Raw genomic sequence first — 15,966 nt, forward strand, 5'->3', positions numbered from 1 at the left:
CAGACAAGTCCCGAGGACTTACCTAGTGTTCTGACACTGTGCCACATTAATACTTTGTCCTTCTGGTCCTTAGTCCCAGGAGGTTCTGCGTCTGCTCTGTTTCAGTGTTTCTTCCTCATCCAAATGTCTCCCGTCTCAGTTCTGCTCTCTGTATCATGGTTGAATGTAACACTCTCCTCCCCCTTCTCCACTACAGAGAAAGGAAAATTCCTTGCCTTGGACCTGGGGGGAACAAACTTCCGGGTCCTCTTGGTGAAGATGAGAAGTGGACGAAGGTCGGTGCGAATGTACAACAAGATCTTTGCCATCCCCCTAGAGATCATGCAGGGCACAGGCGAGGAGGTATATCCTGGCTAGGGGGTTCTGTGCTCCTCAGCGCCAGTCTGTTCTGCTGGCCGGGAGTGACTGCTCCTCTCTCCTTGCAGCTGTTTGACCACATCGTGCAGTGCATTGCTGACTTCCTAGACTACATGGGCCTCAAGGGAGCACAGCTGCCGCTGGGCTTCACATTCTCATTTCCTTGCAGACAGAAGAACATAGACAAGGTACGGAAGCAGGCCTGCCGGGTGCACAGCCAGCTTGGCGGACTTCTCTCTTCCATCAGTGGGTTATCATGGTACCACTGAGTCATTACTTATTTCACTTAGGGTTTTTTGTTTTGTTTTGTTTTCCCTTCAGGGCAGCTGCAGAAACATGAGAAACTTTGGACTACTTTATTATTCTATCATCACTAGTATCATTAATTGAAGTTCACAAGAGTTTTTAAGGTAGCACACAACAAAGGGGCGTATAAAAAGGGGAGGGCAGTAGTGCACATGGTGCAAAGCGCAAGGACTGCCGTAAGGATCCCAGTTTGGGGCCCCGGCTCCCCACCTGCGGGAGGGGGGGGCCTCACAAGCGGTGAAGCAGGTCTGCAGGTTCTGTCTTTCTCTCCCCCTCTCTGTCTTCCCCTCTGCTCTGAGCTCTGAGTTTTCTCTGTCCCATCCAATGACAACAACAAGGGCAACACAAATGGGCCACAAATATGGGAGCAGTGGATTGGTAGTGCAGGCACTAAGCCCCAGTGATGATTTGGAGGAAGAAGAAGGAGAAGGAGAAGAAGAAGAAGGAGGAGGAGGAGGAAGAGGAGGGGGAGGGGGAGGAGAAGGAGAAGAAAGAGAGAGAGAGAGCCTGAGTGCTTCTAAAACTTTGTGAGAATCATGACGGTTATCAGAGGGGGTGGAGGTACTTTTTTTTCCCTTCACATTAGAATCTCTGGAGGAGTTTTTTTTTTTTTTTTTTCCTCCAGGGTTATTGCTGGGCTCGGTGCCTGCACCATGAATCCACCGCTCCTGGAGGCCATTTCCCCCCCTTTTTGTTGCCCTAGTTGTTGCAGCCTCGTTGCGGTTATTATTACCATTGTTGACGTTGCTTTTGTTGTTTTGGATAGGACAGAGAGAAATGGAGAGAGGAGGGGAAGACAGAGAGAGAGGGGGAGAGAAAAGATAGACACCTGCAGACCTGCTTCACCGCCCGTGAAGCGACTCCCCTGCAGGTGGGGAGCCGGGGGCTCCAACTGGGATCCTTACACCGGTCCCTGCGCTTTGCGCCACGTGCGCTTAACCCACTGCACCACCGCCCGACCCCCTCTGGAGGAGTTTTTATCACATGGTCACTTATTTAGGCAATAGTGAAGATCATTTTGGATAATAATCTTTATAAATTATTCATAATATAATAGGAACTTGTATCATGAGGTTTTTATTTCATAAGAATTTTAAGTTCTTAGGATTAGGTTATTTAGAGTTTAGGTTCTTAGATTCTTGGATAAAAACATCATTCATGGGGGTAGGGGTAGATAGCATAATGGTTATGCAAAGAGGTTGTCCTACTAGAAGCTACGAAGTCCCAACTAGAGCTGATCAATGACCTGGTAAAATAAATAAATAAATAAATAAATAGATAAATAATAACATTTTAAAAATCATTCACCACTTCATGGAGAGCAGAACTCTCTTGCTCTGATACTTAACATCAGTCAGCATCACAGGACTGGCATAAAAACAATACTTCTGAATTGCAGGAAGAACTCAGATCAGCATAGTCAGTCAGCCAGAGACCTCATGATGATAAAAAAAAAATGTATGTGATGGAGACACTGAGTGAATTAGACTAAGTCTTAACAAATCTTTGGTGTCATTGTCATCTTTGTCTGCCTTCAACCCATTCCTCCTCTGTACTCCAGAGTCTTAATGCTACTAGACTAATTCCTGCTTCTGTTCAACAGTGTAAGCTTGGGCTTCGTTTTAAAAATTAAAAAATAGATCAGATGTTGGCACACCTGGTTAAGTGTACATACTACAGTGCATAAGGATCCAGGTTCAAGCCACTGGTCCCCACCTGAAGGAGGAAACTTCACGAATGGTGAAGCAGGGCTATAGATGTCTCTCTGTCTCTTTATCTCCCCTCCCTCTCTCAATTTTCCTCTGTCTCTATCCAATAATAAATAAATAAAAATATGGAAAAAATTAAAAAAAAATTTTCTCAGTATTAAAAAAAAGTAAAAAGCATCCACAACCTTGTAACCAGAACCACTGTATACCCTCTGGTTTGCACACTGTCCTAGATAATTTTCCAGGTTTGATTGTATATATGTCTGTGATTTTTAAAACTCATTGCTAGAATAATTCACCATCTGCTTTGTCCAGTTAGTGTTCATTTAGCAATGTTTGGTGACTATCTTTCTCTAACACCCAGTGTTTTCCTGCAATAGTGACTTCTCGTTGTTGGATAGCATTTCCTATAGAAGTCATGACATATTTTTTTCTGTTTTTCTATGCAAAATTACACCATGATTTTTATGGTAACCCAATAGATCCATACTGTTGCAATGATAGCCTCTAGTTTTCCATGATATAATGCTTTGGTACATATTTTGTAGTTTTGTCTTTAATTACGTTTTATTAGTTCTTGGCCAAATGAAAGCAGGGTCACAACAATCCAGGCCTTGGTTCTGTCCAATCAAGGCCAGAGAACATCAACTGATCCTTAATGAAGATGAATTGTTGCTGTTATCTCGGACAGTAGTAGGCCTTGTCTGATGATCATAATGCTTTGTGACACTCTTGGACCTAGTGTTAGAGCTGCAGAGACGGAAGCATAGTTAAAAGCATGTGCATTTGTTCAGCAGTCAGCTACAGTGCCTTCTCTCAGATGTTAAGGCTGTGTAGAGGTTCCAGCAAACTGTAACTGAAATGAATTTCCTATCCTTTTATTTCAGGGAATCCTTATTGAGTGGACCAAAGGCTTCAAGGCCACTGACTGTGAAGGGGAAGATGTGGTGGACATGCTTAGGGAAGCCATCAAAAGGAGAAATGTATGTTGGGGTTCATGCCTGACTTTGATTCTGTCCCTGGACTTTAAGCTCTGCCATCCCAGGCATGGTCCTTGTGACTCTAGCCTCTTCCTCTGAGCTGACTCTTCCTCTGACCCTCCCCAAGACTTCCGCAGGTACATTCTGCTTACATTAGACCATTTCCTTTGCAGGAGTTTGATCTGGACATAGTTGCAGTTGTGAATGATACAGTGGGAACAATGATGACCTGTGGCTATGAAAACCCCAATTGTGAAATTGGTCTGATTGCAGGTAAGTGTTCAAGCTTGTGCTGTTAACCTATTCCCATCAGAGTCTCTTTTTTTATTACATTTTATTTTTATTTTTTATTGATTTAATAAAAAATAAACAAGACTGTAGGATAAGAGGGGTATAATTCCACACAATGATAACAAGACTGTAGGATAAGAGGGGTATAATTCCACACAATTCCCACCACCAGAGTTCTGTATCACATCCCCTCCATTAGAAGCTTTCCTATTCTTTATCCCTCTGGGAGCATGGACCCAGGATCATTATGGGGTACAGAAGGTGGGAGGTCTAGCTTCTGTAATTGCTTCTCTGGTGAACATGGGTGTTGGCAGGTCAATCTATACTCCCAGCCTGTCTCTCTCTTTCCCTAGTGGGGCGGGGCTCTAGAGGGGTGGTAGCATCTGCAACTTGATGGAGGTTCTTTTAATACACTGAGGGATGAGAGGGCTTTGTTTTGTAGACATCAGCTGTGAAGCAGCTTTATTAAAAGCAGATGAGGTTGGTGAAGCTAGGGTGGAGATTCCAAGTATTTTAATTTCCAAGTTTTTACTTAATATCATTCTTCACTAAATGTTCAAAGTAATAGTTATCTTTACTAATAAAGAAAAAAAAAACTGGCATAGAGGAGTGGGCTTTCAAATCTGGAAGAAAGGGGACCACACAACTGAATCATGTGGGTATGGGGTTGAGGGAACTGAATTTTTATTCTGGTTCCAAAGTGTGTGTTCTAGTCCTCCCCCCCTCCTTTCCTGTAACTATAAAGAATCCAAGGAGAATAGAAGAGAGTGGACTTCAATGTGATATAGCTATTTTAGGGGTCTTTGGGAGAAATCTGGGCAAGGATAGATTCCAAGGGAATGACTCTTTTTCTTTTTTTAAAAGAAGTTAAAATTTTTCTATTATATTTATTTGTTTATTGGGTAGACAGCCAGAAATTGAGAGGGAAAGGGGAGGTAGAGAGGGAGAGAAACAAAGAGATACCTGCAACACTGCTTCACCACTCGCAAAGCTTCCTCCTGCAGATGGGGACTGGGGGCTTGAACTTGGGTCCTTGTGCATGGTAACATGTGTGTTCAACCAGGTGTGCCCCCCAAGGGGATGACTTTTTCTAATAGGTGAGGGGCTGAGTAGAATCTGAACAGGTGAAAGCAAAGATAAAAGGCATTCCAAGTAGCAGACTTAAGTAATGATAGAAATTGCTTCATTTAGTTGTTTGGAACCAGGCAGATGGAATAAGGAAATGGGGACATACTGATATGTCTTCAACACCCCTCACTCTGACTCTTACCCACTTTGTGACATTGAGAAAACTACTTATTCTCTTTGGACTTGGTTTTTCTCATTTTTGTGTGGGGGTAGTTGTAGAAGGACAAGGAGGAAAGTCTCATTTGATTAAACACTGATACCATAGTTGCCTAGTTTGTTGTGTTGAGAAAAGTTTGGAGACCAAGTTATGGACAAAGAAAAAGAGGGTAGATAATGGTATACTTATCCAAGACTAAAATACTCCTTCCAGCTCTGACTGCTAACTTGATGACCACTTAGCCACTTACTTTGTCTACCTATTGATTAACTAACATTAATGATAAGTGTGATGATAATAATATGATAGTGTAATTGTGTTATGATAAATCTCTTGTAAAGGAAATCACTTGCTGGATATTTTCTATGTGGAGGAAATTTTTGAATATCAGCCTTTTCTTTGTAACAGATCTATTTTTTAAAAAATTTTATTATTCTTTTATTTTTTATTATATTTTTATTTGATAGAGATAGTCAGAAATTAAGAGGTATGGGGAGATAGAAAGAGAGAGACAAAGAGACCCCGATAGCCCCACTTTACCACTTGCAAAGATTTCCCCCTGCCAGTGGGGACTGGGGGCTCAAACCCGGGTCCTTGTGCATTATGAAATATGTACTCAACCAGGTGCACCACCACCTGACCCCCTTTGTAACTAATCTTTGTAACTAATCTTTTCTCTTTCTTTCTCCCTCCCTCTCTCCCTCCAGAGAACTGTTCTGCTCAGCTGTGGCTTATAGTGGTGCTGGGCATGGATCCTGAGAGACTCAGGCATGAAAATTATTTGCATAACCATTATGTTGTCTCCCTAGTCCTATATTTCGTGTTTACAGATGAAGAAACCAAACCTCTGAAAGATGAGATGCTTGTCGAAGGTTGTCCTTAGATATGACTGAAAACCTGGCATTCATACTCAGCTGTATCTGACACCACCTGGCCTAAATTCCTGTCCACTGGCTCCCAGAGACAGTGCAGGGTTGCTGAAAGACTATAGTCTCTGTACGATTCCTTCTAGGAACAGGAAGCAACATGTGCTACATGGAAGACATGAAGAACATCGAGATGGTGGACGGAGATGAGGGGAAGATGTGCATTAACACCGAGTGGGGAGGCTTTGGAGATAACAGCTGCATCGATGACATCCGGACACAGTATGACAAAGAGGTGGATGAGGGCTCTTTGAACGCTGGCAAACAGAGGTAAGCAGGGTGCATGTGTCCATTTATGCTGGCTGAGCATAAATGACTTTGCCAGGCTGAAGGGGGACGCCTTTTTCAAATCTTAGAAACTGCAGTTTCATAGACTTAGCACAGTCCTCTGTAACATGTCAGTATCTTACTTGAACAGAATCCACGTGCCATTCAAGTTTTTAACAAGTATAAGGAAGGGATGCTGCTTTATGCTTACCACATGGTACTATAAAGGCTGGGGGTGGCTCTGGAATTGAGGCAGAGGTTTGGGGAAAGTTCACGCACTGTGGGGCAGGAGTAACAGAGCAGGGCCTGGTGGCTTCATGAGGGATCTCAGGATGGCTGTGTAGTAGGCACAGTGTAGAGGCCAATATATTTTTTAAATATTTATTTATTTATTTATTCCCTTTTGTTGCCCTTGTAGTTTTATTGTTGTAGTTGTAGTTGTTGTTATTGATGTTGCCGTTGTTGGATAGGACAGAGAGAAATGGAGAGAGGAGGAAAAGACAGAGGGGGAGAGAAAGACACCTGCAGACCTGCTTCACTACTTGTGAAGCGACTCCCCTGCAGGTGGGGAGCCGGGGGCTCGAACCGGGATCCTTACTCCGGTCCTTGTGCTTCGTGCCACTTGCGCTTAACCCGCTGCGCTACCGCCCAACTCCCAGCGACCAATATTCTAAGCCTTTTTAGTGAGAGAGAGAGAGAGAAAGAGAGAGAGAGAATGAGTGAGATACAAAGAGAAAGACTAGGGCGATCCTCAGCTCTGGTATATGGTGGTGCTAGGATTGAACCTGGGACCTTGGAGCCTCATGCTTGAGAGTCTTTTGCATAACCATTATGCCGTCTCCCCAGCTCATCCTAAACCTTTTTTTAAAAAATTTATTTATAAAAAGGAAACACTGACAAAAACCATATGATAAGAGGGGTACAAGAGGGGTACAACTCCACACAATTCCCACCACCAGAACTCCATATCCCATCCCATCCCCTGATAGCTTTCCTATTCTTTTTTTAAAATTTTATTTTGTTTTTTGTTGCCCTTGTTGTCTTTTTAATGTTGTTCTAGTTATTATTTTTGTTATTGATGTCATTGTTGTTGGATAGGACAGAGAGAAATGGAGAGAGGAGGGTAAGACAGAGAGGGGGAGTAAAAGATAGACACCTGCAGACCTGCTTCGCACTGAAGTGACTCCCCTGCAGGTGGGGAGCTGGGGCTCGAACCAGGATCCTCCCACCAGTCCTTGTGCTTTGTGCCACGTGCACTTTACCTGCTGCGCTACCATCCAACTCCCCGCTTTCCTATTCTTTAACCCTCTGCTTTTTTTTTTTTTTTTTTTTTTTTTGTCTCCAGGGTTATTGCTAGTGCCCGGTGCCTGCACTACAAATCCACTGCTCTTGGAGGCTATTTTTCCCATTTTGTTGCCCTTGTTGTTGTCGTGCTTGTTGTAGTTGCTATTGTTGTCATAGTTGTTGTTGTTGGATAGGACAGAGAGAAATGGAGAGAGGAGGGGAAGACAGAGAGGGGGAGAGAAAGACAGACACCTGCAGACCTGCTTCACTGCCTGTGAAGCGACTCCCCTGCAGGTGGGGAGCCGGGGGCTCTAACTGGGATCCTTACTCCGGTCCTTGCACTTTGCACCGTGTACGCTTAACCCGCTGCGCTACCGTTCAACTCCCACCCCTCTACTTTTTTATGAGCTGGTTCTCAGCCTGCTGAAATCCGTTGTTCTGGAAATGGGAAGGGACCACAGTGATGCACAGGGACTCTAGTTCTCATCTACGATGTCATCTCCACTGCGGCTCAGAATCACTTGCGACATACTAAAAAGATTGAAACTAGTGAATGTTTTTGTATAAATCTACTAGAGCAGTTGGTAAACTCTTTCTGTAAAGTACCAAATAGTAAATGTCTTACTGTCAGGCTAAGTAGCCTTTGTCACAACTAAATTTAGTGTCTTAATTTAAGGTGAGAATAGAGATATCCAAGTGGAGAGCCAATCAAGAAGTTCAGTGGGTCACACATACCATGGACACCTTGGAAACTCTTTCACTGAGAACACTGTAATGGGAGTGGCGTGGGCAAGGCCAAGGCCAGTCCTGGTGGTCCCTTGTCTTCCTTGGCACCAACCTTTGCGTCTAGAAGGCAGGCGTGGTAAAGCCAGCACCTCAGGGATTGCTCAAAAGGGAGGGGTCTTAGGCCTGAATATCACAGGAGGGCATCTGAGCACCATGAAGCAATCTAACTTTCTGTCTGAATCCACGAGAAGCTTTTTTTTTTTTTTCCCCGTAAGGAGGTAGCACATTCGAACTTGCCTTGAAGTTCCCCTAATTTGTCTCTGCTTTGTAGTTCTCCTAATTTGTCTCTGCTTTGGTTCCTTAGACTGCAGAGGTCTTGAGCAGTAAGAGAACACAATCTCAGCGCACATGTCTCGGGCACACTCAGATCTTCACCTGTCTCTATAGGCAGTGACAGTGCAGCTTATCATTATTGATAAGAGTCACACATTTGGGGTCGGGCAGTGGCACACTGGGTTAAGTGCACATAGTACAATAATCGCTACACATTTTGTCTGACCTTCTGGTCATGTTTGTTGGTTTCAAAGCCCTTTTTTCCTCTTTCTCCTTCCCTCGTGAAACACACAATATGATAGAAAGGGTGTAGAATGCTGACAGCCTGATGTGTGCAGTTTACTGGAGCAAAATCTCTAATAGAACTGATTTCCGCAAATTATATAGCCAAGCACGATTCTTTAGCAGAATAGATTTGTAATGCAAAGAAAGACAAAGGAGATTTGGCTTGGGGGCTGGGAGAGGGACTTGCTCTTCGCTTGGTGCACTAGATGCTTGCCTCTCAAAAGTCTTGTGGGATCAGAGTTTTGCTCTCTCTATCCTAGATGATAACTGACAGTGCTTGTTCCTATGAAGCAGCTGATGTGCAGTGGAACTGGGACCTAGCTCCTTGTCAAGATCACATCAAAGCCTGGCTTTCCCACCGCCTGCTGCTTTTTGCATTGCATTTCTCTGAATCTGCTGCCTATTCTGAATGTCTCCAGACCAGATGCCTCCCACACACAAACCACAGGAACTATTCACAGCATTCATTTCCCTGCTTACACCTACCTTATCTCTCCTCCTCCAATAGATATGAGAAGATGACCAGTGGGATGTACCTGGGGGAGATCGTGAGGCAGATCCTGATTGACCTGACTAAGCAGGGTCTCCTCTTCCGTGGGCAGATTTCAGAGCGTCTCCGGACCCGGGGCATCTTTGAAACCAAATTCCTGTCCCAGATTGAAAGGTAATGTGTCATCAAGTTCCTCTTTTCGATGTGAGAGGCCTAGATCGACATGTGCTGGTGCCATGCAGATTTGAGACTTAAACAGTGCACACAAAACCCAGGATGGGACACCGTCCTCCTGCATCGAGTGCCCTTCTCTCCTGCCGTATCAGTGTGAAAGCATGAGGATGTGGGCCAGCAGCCCGCATGTCCTGAGCTATCACGCAGAAGTTAGCTTAAGCTTACAGTGATTTCCGTTTGTTTCTGAAAATATGATGTGTCTACCATAGAAAAGTACTTTTCAAAATAATCACATTTACCCTACTAAATACATCTGTTTTGATTTTGGAATTTATATTACTGTTCAAATTATTTTTTTCCCTTTCCTTCCTTCCCTCTTTTGTCCTTTTTTCTTTCTCTTCTTTTTTCTTTTCTTTCAACTTTTTTTTTTTTTTTTTTTTTTACCAGAACTTACCATTAGCTCTGGCTTATGGTGGTGGCAGGAGATAGAACCTGTCACTTTGCAGCCTCAGGAATGAAAGTCTTTTTGCATAACCATACGTTACCTCCCCCGCTGATGTTTAAATTCTTGAATGTATATAAAACATATTTTTGTAATTGTAATCATATTAAACATATCATTCTGACCACAGTTTAACCATTGTTGTTCAGAGAAATTTTCACTTATAGTTCTAGCTGTTCTTTGATTATCTCCTAACTTTGCTTGAGCTCAGTAAGTTACTCAACTCACAACCCCCTAATTTTCCTCTTTTTTATTTATAAAATAAAAAAATAGAAAATATCAATAAAACCATAAAGAAGAGGGGTAAAAAAAATGATGGGACAGGGCTGGGCAGACAGCATAACAGTTAAGCAAAAATATTTTCATGCCTGAAGCACCAAAGGTCCCAGGTTCAATCCTTAGCACCAACATAAACCAGAGGTCAGCAGTTCTCTGGTAATAAATAAATAAATACATACATACATAAATAATGACGGGATATCCCGGAACTGTCAGAACCTTCTCCAGTCTTGGCTGCTAAGATAATCTGTTTCGATGTAGCCACCACCTGCGTTGTTTTCTCCTCTTTCCTGCTAGGGCATCTAGAGCAGCCAGAGGGCAGTGAGGGCTGTGAGTCATGTGGAACAGTTGCCAGGGCCCCAGGAAGCAGGTCTTAACATCTCCCTCTTTTTGACCCCAGTGATCGACTGGCCCTTCTCCAGGTCCGGAGTATCCTGCAGCAGCTTGGCCTGGACAGCACATGTGAGGACAGTATTGTGGTGAAGGAGGTGTGTGGAGCTGTTTCCCGGCGGGCGGCCCAGCTCTGTGGTGCTGGACTAGCTGCAATTGTGGAAAAAAGAAGGGAAGACCAAGGATTGGAGCACCTGAAGATCACTGTGGGCGTGGATGGCACCCTGTACAAGCTGCACCCACAGTCAGTTCGCAAGAATGGGTGGGAGGGTATTGAGGCTGAATGTGGACCAGACAGATGTGAGCCCTGGTGGATCTGCTTGATTTGCCAAGCGTAGAACATTTGTCACGTACGAGCAGGTTATGATATTCTGGACAAGTATAAGAACCCTGCTGAACAGTGCAAGTTTGAATCCCAACTCCACTTTAGAATCCAGGAGGCCAGAAAGCATTTATTACTCTCTTTGAACATCACTTCTTAATTCTTTTATTTTATTCCCCTGGTGTTTATTATTATTTTTTAAATTTCTTTATTGGGGAATTAATGTTTTACATTCAAAAGTAAATACAATAGTTTGTACATGCATAACATTTCCCAGTTTTCCATATAACAATACAACCCCCACTAGGTCCTCTGTCATCCTTCTTGGACCTGTATTCTCCCCCCACACACACAAACCTTTTACTTTTGTGCAAAAAGTAAAAGGGTCTTTTACTTTGGTGCAATACGCCAATTCCAGTTCAGGTTCTGCTTGTGTTTTCTTTTCTGATCTTGTTTTTCAACTTCTGCCTGAGAGTGAGATCATCCCATATTTATCCTTCTGTTTCTGACTTATTTCACTTAACATGAATTTTTCAAGGTCCATCCAAGATGGGCTGAAAACGGTGAAGTCACTATTTTTGATAGCTGAGTAGTATTCCATTGTGTATATATACCACAACTTGCTCAGCCACTCATCTGTTGTTGGATACGTGGGTTGCTTCCAGGTTTTGGCTATTACAAAGTGTGCTGCCAAGAACAAATGTGTACACAGATCTTTTTGGATGGGTGTGTTGGGTTCCTTAGGAGAGGAATCCCCAGGAGAGGAATTGCAGGATCATAGGGTAGGTCCATTTCTAGCCTTCTGAGAGTTTTCCAGACTGTTCTCCACAGAGGCTGGACCAATTTACATTCCCACCAGCAGTGCAGCAAGGTTCCTTTTGAACAACCTCTCCAGCATTTGCTGCTGTTACCTTTTCTGATGTATGACATTCTCACAGGAGTGATGTGGTATCTTATTGTTGTCTTTATTTGCATTTCTCTGACAATCAGAGACTTGGAACATTATTTAATGAGAGAGAAAGATTCAGAATGCCATTCTACCATATGTGGTGCTGGGATTCAAACTTGGGAAACTCACAATGCAAGTCCTGTGCTGTACTCACTCAGCAAACTCCTTTGCCACGAGCTCAGATCTTTATATATAAAATGAAGGCAAACATCATACCCATCTCACAGGATGCTGCAGGAATTAAGTGGTGTCTGCAGAGTATGACATAAAAATCATAAATCGTCAATAATGAGAACTTTTGTTGCTCAGTGTTTTACATTTTATTTTGATATAGAGAAAAATTGTGCACTTATTTCTGATCATGTTGAAATGTATTTATGACTACTGTTATTGTATTCCTTGATCCTTATCCTGTCTCATTCAGAATAACTGGCAAGGGGCTGGGGTGTCAGCAAGATGGTTATGCAAATGGTTTAGGCCTGAGGTTCTAAGGCCCCAGGTCCAATCCCCAGCATCACCATAAGCCAGAGTTGAGCAGTGCTCTGGAGAGAGAGAGAGAGAGAGAGAGAGAAGAGAGAGAAAGCAATGGGGGTTGGGGGGTAGATAATATGATGGTTATGCAAAGAGACTCTCATGTCTGAGACTCCAAAATGGCAGGTTCAGTCCCCTGCACCACTCTGGTTAAAAGTACTCTGGTTAAAAGAAAGAGAAAGAAAGGAAGAGTGGGGGAGGGAGGGAGGGAAAGGAAGAACAAAATAATGAATTTGAAAGAAAGAAAAAAAAGGAAAGAAAGACAGGAAAGAGAGGAAGGGAAAGAAAAAATGGAAGAGAGGGAGGAAGGGAGGGAGGGAAAGGAAGAAAGGAATGAATACGAAGGGCCAGGCGCATGGGCTAAGCACACATACTACAAAGAGCAAGGAACCGCATAAGGATCCTGGTTTGAACCCCGGCTCCCCACCTTCAGAGGGGTCTCTTTACAAGTGGTGAAGCAGGTCTGCAGGGGTCTTTCTCTCTCCTCTATCTCCCCTCTTCTCTCAGTTTGTTTCTGTCCTATTCAATACAATAAAAAAAATGACTACCAGGAACAGTGGATTCATAGAGCAGGCACCCAGCTGGAGGAAAAAAAAAAAGATGCCACCACACTGAATTTTCCCCTAGTGTCATAGGCCTCCTAGCTAGGTAGCCCAGGGGCATGAACCTGGGTAGCGCCTATGACAAAGCAGGTCTACTGTCAGGTGAACTATGTTGCTGCTGGTCAAATTTCTGAACTTTTGAGCATAAATTTATGTAATAAAGATAGTGAAAATTCCCAACTATCATATCTTACATTTTGATGTTGGGTGTATAAAGCACCTAGAATATCCTTTGGCGTTAGTAGTTGCCAGATAAAGATACTGTTAAAATATGTATTTAAGAAGCTGCTTAAGAAAGTGTTCTAGGGTCTGGATGGTGGTACACCTGGCTGAGTAGACATGTTATGATGCTCAAGGACCTGGGTTTGAGTCTGAAGGGGGGAAGCTTTTCGAGTGGTGAAGCAGGGCTGCAGGTATCTCTCTGTCTCTCCCTCCCTACCTCCCATTCACCTCTCAGTTTCTGACTGTTTCTATCCAAATAAATAAATAAATAAAGATTACCCCCCCCCCAGAAAAAAAAAAAAACCTGTTCTAGAAGGGAAAACATAAATTGAAACTACAAAGTAAAGGACTCTGGGGTGGGGGGAGTGTTCAGGTCCTGGAACATGATGGTGGAGGATGGCCTATTGGGGGGGAGGTTAGAGTGTTGTGTGGAAAACTAAAAAATGTTGCACATGTACCAACTACTGCATTTGACTGTTGACTGTGAGCTATTAATCACCTCCAATAGAGGAAAAGAAAGAGAGAGAGAGAGAGAATGGAAAGAAGGAAGAAACAGAAAGAAAGAAAGAAAGAAAGAAAGAAAGAAAGAAAGAAAGAAAGAAAGAAAGAAAGAAAAAGAAAGAAAGAAAGAAGAGAAATTGTTCTGGGACCTCAAGGAACAAACAAAAACTAGATCGAAATCATTTGTAAATACTCTGGTCCCATATGTGAATGCTGATAATGTTTCTTTCTTTTTTTTCTTTTTCATAGCTTTTCTCGGATACTGAAAGAAACTGTGAAGGAACTGGCCCCTCAGTGTGATGTGGCCTTCATGCTGTCAGAAGATGGGAGTGGCAAGGGAGCGGCTCTAATTACTGCTGTGGCCAAGAGGTTGCAGCAGGCACAGGAGAACTAGGGTCATGGTAGATACACCCTGGATGCTGACCAGTCTCATCTCCAGCAGTTGAGTTAGGGAGTAACAGACAAAGTTCTGACTGACCTTGCTTTCTGGCTGACTGAGGAAAATCCCAGGTTCTTGACAACTCTTGATATTCCGTTATTGGTTTTCAAGGGCATGACATGATATCTCTACTTGGCATATCAGAGCCAAAGATGAACTGATTTATTGAATTATAGCATGCTGTCCAACAGATCCCCATCCAGTACATTTTCAACTGATGTTTGATCTGTCAGTTTTCTATGACTTTGAGTCCTGTGGCTGGTGGGCTAGGAAACATTCATAGTCAACCATGTATTCCAACTATCCAAGTTTCCCACTGGGAAATTTTAGCCACCACCTGGAGCAGATTACATCTCCACTAGCAGATAAATATTTGAGAAGGATAAGGACTTGTGTAATACACTGGAGACCTAACCTAACTTGTCTTTAACTTGTGCTGATTTCAAATCTGAAGAAAGAACAGAGACTCTGGGGTGTCCATCCCCAGGAGGAAGAAGAAGAGTTGACTGCTGGGGAACCCTGTTGGGAACTTTTTTTATGCTTAAAATGATTTATGTCAGGACCCTGTGAAATTTCCTTTCTTTTCTTTCTTCGTTCTTTTCTTTTCTTTTACCAGAGCTCTGCTCAGCTCTGGCTTATGATGGTATCAGGGATTGAACCTGGCACTACAGAGCCTCAGGCATGAGAGTCTCTTTGCATGACCATTATGCTATCTACCCCTGCAGATTTTATTACACATATATTATGGAAAGAGACACCTTTAGAAGAAATCTGTTTTAATTTTACTTGTGGTATTCATTGCCAGTGTTCATAGTTGTCTTTGAGACTGTTCAGTATATAAAAGCCCATAAATGAATAAAAATCTCTGATTTCCCAAGAATCTTTGCATGAGGTATTACTTCATCTAGGAGAGTCACTAAGTAACTTCATACTCCGCTGATGAAATAAGGGTCACAGAGTCAGAAGTTTTTGAGAGTATCTTTCTAGTTCAAACTTCCTACCAACAGGTGGGAATGGAATTTCTTTTATCAATACATTTCTTTAACAAGTAGTCAAATTTTATTTGAATGAATCCATCCAGTGAGTGACCACTTGCCATATGACCCTATAACTCTTGCTTTTGAACAGTTGAAAGTCCTCAGCCCTCCTTGAAAGAAGTCCTTTCTGCCTCTACAATGACTTCCCTACAATCCACATAGCCTAGTCTCCCTACTCCTCTTAAAGAGCTAAGTGAAATGGACCTTTCAAGTGGACACCTCTCTTCTCTCTCTCTCCATTTTCTTCTTTTTTTTTTTAATTTAAGAAAGGATTAATTAACAAAACCATAGGGTAGGAGGGGTACAACTCCACACAATTCCCACCACCCAATCCCCATAACCCACCCCCTCCCATGGTAGCTTTCCCATTCTCTAGCCCTCTGGGAGCATGGACCCAGGGTCATTGTGGGTTGCAGAAGGTAGAAGGTCTGGCTTCTGTAATTGCTTCCCCGCTGAACATGGGCGTTGGCTGGTCAGTCCATACTCCCAGTCTGCCTCTCTCTTTCCCTAGTAAGGTGTGTCTCTGGGGAAGCTGAGCTCCAGGACACGTTGGTGGGGTCTTCAATCCAGGGAAGCCTGGCCAGCATCCTGATGGCATCTGGAACCTGGTGACTGAAAAGAGAGTTAACATACGAAGCCAAACAATTTGTTGAGCAATCATGGATCCCAAGCTTGGAATAGTGGAGAGGAAGTGTTAGGGAGGTACTCACTGCAAACTCTAGTGTACTTCTGCTTTCAGGTATATATTTTGCAGTAGTTTATGGATACGTGTGCACATA

At 43.2% G+C, this 15,966-nt stretch overlaps 1 protein-coding gene across 1 annotated transcript in view; it reads left to right on the forward strand.

The window, feature by feature from the left end:
* HKDC1 (hexokinase domain containing 1) overlaps nucleotides 1–15,176 on the forward strand; it is a 72,463-nt gene extending 57,287 nt beyond the window's left edge. Inside the window, exons 11-18 of the mRNA XM_060196816.1 lie at nucleotides 197–342; nucleotides 426–545; nucleotides 3,260–3,355; nucleotides 3,526–3,625; nucleotides 5,941–6,124; nucleotides 9,258–9,413; nucleotides 10,595–10,828; nucleotides 13,961–15,176. Coding sequence (XP_060052799.1) covers nucleotides 197–342; nucleotides 426–545; nucleotides 3,260–3,355; nucleotides 3,526–3,625; nucleotides 5,941–6,124; nucleotides 9,258–9,413; nucleotides 10,595–10,828; nucleotides 13,961–14,105 — 1,181 coding nt within the window. The 3' untranslated portion in view covers nucleotides 14,106–15,176. The remainder of the gene's footprint in view (nucleotides 1–196; nucleotides 343–425; nucleotides 546–3,259; nucleotides 3,356–3,525; nucleotides 3,626–5,940; nucleotides 6,125–9,257; nucleotides 9,414–10,594; nucleotides 10,829–13,960) is intronic.
* Nucleotides 15,177–15,966: the final 790 nt, after the last annotated feature.

The sequence above is a fragment of the Erinaceus europaeus genome, chromosome 1 (genome assembly GCF_950295315.1).
Source record: "Erinaceus europaeus chromosome 1, mEriEur2.1, whole genome shotgun sequence".
NCBI classification, from domain to species: domain Eukaryota; kingdom Metazoa; phylum Chordata; class Mammalia; order Eulipotyphla; family Erinaceidae; genus Erinaceus; species Erinaceus europaeus.